General features: G+C 33.4%; 1 protein-coding gene across 2 annotated transcripts; it reads left to right on the forward strand.

Moving 5' to 3' along the window:
- Window positions 1-2,578: 2,578 nt before the first annotated feature.
- Window positions 2,579-3,276, forward strand: LOC144998692 (uncharacterized). 2 transcript variants are annotated; one of them, XM_078958427.1, is made up of 2 exons: window positions 2,579-2,724; window positions 2,909-3,276. In XM_078958427.1, the coding sequence occupies exons 1-2, from the start codon at window positions 2,641-2,643 to the stop codon at window positions 3,128-3,130; spliced, it is 306 nt and encodes a 101-aa protein (XP_078814553.1). In that variant the 5' UTR covers window positions 2,579-2,640; the 3' UTR covers window positions 3,131-3,276. The 2 variants fall into 2 exon arrangements, with proteins under 2 accessions (XP_078814553.1, XP_078814552.1); XM_078958426.1 differs by having other exon boundaries at window positions 2,610-2,775.
- The last annotated feature ends 1,555 nt before the right edge of the window (window positions 3,277-4,831 follow it).

The raw sequence follows: 4,831 nt of genomic DNA on the forward strand, positions 1-4,831 counted from the left end.
AAGTATCTAAGTGTTTGATGTAAAACCGTTGTAATTGCATCAGTTTTTAAGTTGTGAAAACATTTATGTTTGGCTTGTATTCCCCCCCCCCCCCCTGAAAACGTTTTAAAAACTATAAAAGTGTAGGGGTATGAACTCACAGTTGGTTGGTTGCAAAGGATTGAATTAGACGATCCTCGAGTTGACGCACGTGGCACTTAACGGAATCCTAATATCAATAAATACATATACGTATATAAATTAGTGATTTCGTTAGATAAAGTGCTAGATAGACACTTGTTTTTGGATAAAGAATGTTATCGGAACTTGGTTGAATCGAGGAAAACAGGATTTTCCCCACGAGAGAGTGTTTACGGCCGTATATGGAGTTTACAATCGTGAATAGAGTTTACGGCCATGAACCGGGTTTACGGACGTGAACATGGTTTACGGCTTTCGAGGATCTTGGAGATTACGTCCATAAACTCAAGAACACGAGTGCTGGTTTTCGACTAAAAAGTGTTCCAGAGGCTCCCAAACGGCCCCAAATGACGATTTCCGACGTTTTTCGGGTGAAACGAGGGCTTTAAGGAGTTTACGGTCAAGAGGTTTAGAGAGAGAAAGTGGGTGTTTCCGGACAAGAAGGTTGAAATGAGGGTGGGGGTCCTGTATTTATAGGCCAGGAGGTATAGTCGGTGGTGGGATTTATCTAACACCGACCGTAAACAGAGTTTACGGCCGTACACAAGTTTACAGCGGTAAACTTGCCTTGACCGCGAACTCGTCGTTTTTCGGGGGATTTGTGAGTTTTTCACGTGATTTTTGGTTTCCGACTCGTATGTAATTATAACAATAACCTTAGTTAATTTACTTAACCTAAGAAGTTGACGGAAAATAAAGGCTTTCAAAAAGTCACAAAAACATGACTTTTTGTAAGTTTACATGTAAAAATTAACACAAAAGTTGAAAATCCTAACACCTTTTAAAAAAAATCTTTCACAAAAAAATCCTTTGATCAAAAGTCCTTGTTTTTATCTTGAAAAGTAATCTCAAACACCATAGACCCTCACAAATCCAAAATAATGCTAGTTTTTTCACGATCGTTTAGATGATACGCTTTACAAATTTTATTTATCTCTTTACACTTTGTCCGAATCCCGAGTTTAACTATTAATGCAAAAAGAGCTATCTATATAATTTCATCCGCTGTCTGCATATATATCAAGCTATGCTTTGATTACGAAACATAAGAATCCTTGACAATTAAAGGCTTTACCTTAACCCACCAAAAAGAATCGAACCATTTTCTCTAAGTAGAGATACGTAGACGGCAGACCTCCTTAAGACCTTAACCTTCTCGTATTTAGTCTCACTTCCGATCTACATCATGTCATATATACCTTTATCAACTAGAACTTATTCTTTCATACCTAACTCAGTTACTTTGGGATAAGTGGATTGCTGACGTACTTACTTGGCAATCCTATGTTTTCGTGAGGGACCTAGTATATATACTATGAAAGCATATATATGGATGGATGTAGTAATATAAAGAGACCAACAAAGCATATCACTAATCAAGAAGGATAAACATGTGGACATAAACAACCATATTGTCTTTTTGCCGACATATACTTGGCGTTATCACTTAACATCATGTGATCAATCTTTCTTTTCTAGACATAATTATCCGATAGTAGTCCAAATCAGATTTGCAATATTTAGGATTCGCAAGATCGAGGATATATCATATGTAGATCCTGGTCATCACCATCCATGTGTAGAGCAGCAGGAGTTGGGACACCTCGTTCTGTTTTTGAGGTATTCTAATTTGCACTAGCCCTTACCTCGTCTTATAACAGTGTCTTCAATATATGATTTTACTATTTATAACATCCTATAATATGTCCAATAATTATGTGTTATGCAAAATAAATAAATAAATAAATAAATATATAAAATAGTGAGACAACTGGGGACATTTGTGTTGGGATAGAGGGTGAAAGTTGGTGGATGGACAAAGAAGCCTAGAGCTTTCCGTAAAGTAAAACTGTACATATTTTATACAACATTTCTCCGACATAAACACATAGTGTTTTAGTTTTGATGAATATATCTATGATATAATGGCGTAAAGAAAATGAAAATTAAAACTGAAATTGATTAATGAAACGTTTACAAAAATACAATATGTAACGAATTTAAATATATTAATTAACATTTGTGTGGCGAGAACTAGCACAAGTTAATAGCGCGCGTTTTGGTATTCGTATTGCATGTTATATTCAAAAAAATTGCAGCGTTTCTTTTATCAAATTTCTTAAATAAAATATTAACAGAAACTAAGTACTAATTAATTAAATATTAAATTTGTTATGTTTTTAATATAAAATTATAACTTCATTTTAAAATATCTTATTTTATTATTGAATTAATAAAAAATTATGATCTTTACTATCGCGGGTTAATTGAGAATAAAGATAATACAAAAAAATCATCATTTATGTGTAGATTCTAAACGATACTTAATTGCATACTTGTTAGTGGCATCTTGTCACTTTACCCCCCATCCGTTTCTTTCTCTCACATGCTAACGTTGTTGAGTTTGGCTTTAAATAGAAGTGCACAAGTAGCATAATAATACACACAGGAGCTTTGAAGATGGAGAATCCCCAGAAGCTTTGCAGAAAGTTCAAGGATGTTTCACTGGAAGAACTCAGAGATAGGCTTGCCGAATTTGCTAAAGTAAGGAACTGGGATCAGTACCACAGCCCAAGAAATCTCCTCTTAGCTTTGGTAATTAGTTAGAACTTCTGATCGATCGATATATCATATGTATTTAATTATCTTAAATAAGTTTTAACCATTTAAGCAAGTATATTACAAGAAAAAGATTAGATGATTGGTGATTCTAATGGATCGATGGCAGGTAGGGGAAGTGGGAGAGTTATCAGAGATATTCCAGTGGAAAGGAGAAGTGGAGAGAGGTTTGCCAAACTGGAGCAATGATGACAAGGAGCATTTAGAGGAAGAACTCTCTGATGTTTTGTTGTATCTGATTCAGCTTGCTGATGTTTGTGAACTTGATCTTGGCCAAGCTGCTCTATCCAAGATTGTCAAGAATGGCCAGAAATACCCCATTCTCGATTAGTTTTGCTTTTGCATGGTCCTTTAATATTATTTTCATATGATGGGCCAAGATATATGAAATTAATGGGGCCTACAAGAGAGAATTGAGAAAAGGGTATGAGAGAATAAATCTAATTAATATATGTTTTGGTGTTGTTTTGTTTCCTAGTTTTATGTAATACTTTTTTTTTTGTTTTTTTTTTTTCGAACGGCAAGCTGGCATATAAATAAAAACTAGCCAGAGGCTAGAAGGTACAAAGTTTAGCAAGGAAAAAAAAAATAAAAAAAAATAGGAAAATACAAGAAAAGGAAACAGAAAACGCAACTAAATAGCAGGAGCTAACTACATATTAGCATAACATTCCCGAATAGGATCGCAACACCAATCAAGCCACCTAAGGGATACACCCTTTCTATTCCTCGCATTAATCCAGAACGCGGACATAGATTGTACCTCATAAGCCAGCACCGAGAGAGATTTAGCACCTGAGGAGTGAGCCTTCAAGTTCCGGAAGTTCCAAATTACCCATAGGAATACTAACATGATACCTTCGTGAATGATTTCCAGCCTCTTGTGACCTTTCAGTACGCTCTTGCAGTTAAGGAGATCTTTAATCGCTTGGACATTTGGATCCATCAATCGCCACCATCCAGCTATTCTTTGCCAAAGGTCCTTTGCTGTCCCACATTCTATAAACAAATGATTTTCAGTTTCTGGAGCCACACCACAGATTTTGCAAAGGTTGGATTGCGTGATGCCAATTTTTGATAAATTGACTATTGTTGGGAGTCTCCCATAACTAATTCTCCATGCTAGGATATTCAATTTCCCAATGATTAATGGATTCCACTGCCACTTCTCATCAGAACAAGGTAGGATGGTTGAGTCAATATAGTTCCTCAAAGATGAAACCGGATATGTCCCAGATGGATCCAATTCCCATCTCCACTTCAATGCTCCTGGAATGTTATCATTGTGAACCAGTTGGAAGTGACTTACAAATGAGATATCATCTTTTTCGAGCGTTTTACCAACATATCAAGATTTCTTTGAGAAATGCGTGTTTTCTTTTCATGTTTTGTCATGATTTATCAATTATTAGGACATGCAGTCAATTTTATAGAGTTTAATGGTTATTACTTTTATCATTCTATTTTTTATAGAGTCAATTTTATCATTCTATTTTTTATACAATTTATGATTTCTTTTTCTTATAATTGTTTATAATTGTTTGAACTCCACAAAATTCGGAAAAAAAAACATATTTAGAAAAGGTTATTTCTTTGGTAATCAATTTATATTAAAAAGTTGAATTTTCCAATTGAACACTCAAGACTATTAACTTCATATTCATCAACCATTACATTAAATTATACATTATATATATATATATATATATATATATATATATATATATATATATATATATATATATATATATATATATATATATATATATATATATATATATATATATATATATATATATATAAGGACAAATGCAAACCTACAAAAATATAGTCGATATATTATTAAAGAGCTCGAAAACGTATGTACAATTAACAAGAAAAAACAAAATACTTAATGTGGCATATTTCCTTTATCGAGAAATCAACCAAATACAAAAAAATGCAAACTCAAACAAAATATAACCAGGTATGTAGTAAAATCAACAAAACCAAATGATGCATTTAAAGTTAAATAAAAATTTGCGACTTATAT

Source organism: Lactuca saligna, chromosome 5 (genome assembly GCF_052625555.1).
Source record: "Lactuca saligna cultivar CGN05327 chromosome 5, ASM5262555v1, whole genome shotgun sequence".
Classification (NCBI taxonomy): domain Eukaryota; kingdom Viridiplantae; phylum Streptophyta; class Magnoliopsida; order Asterales; family Asteraceae; genus Lactuca; species Lactuca saligna.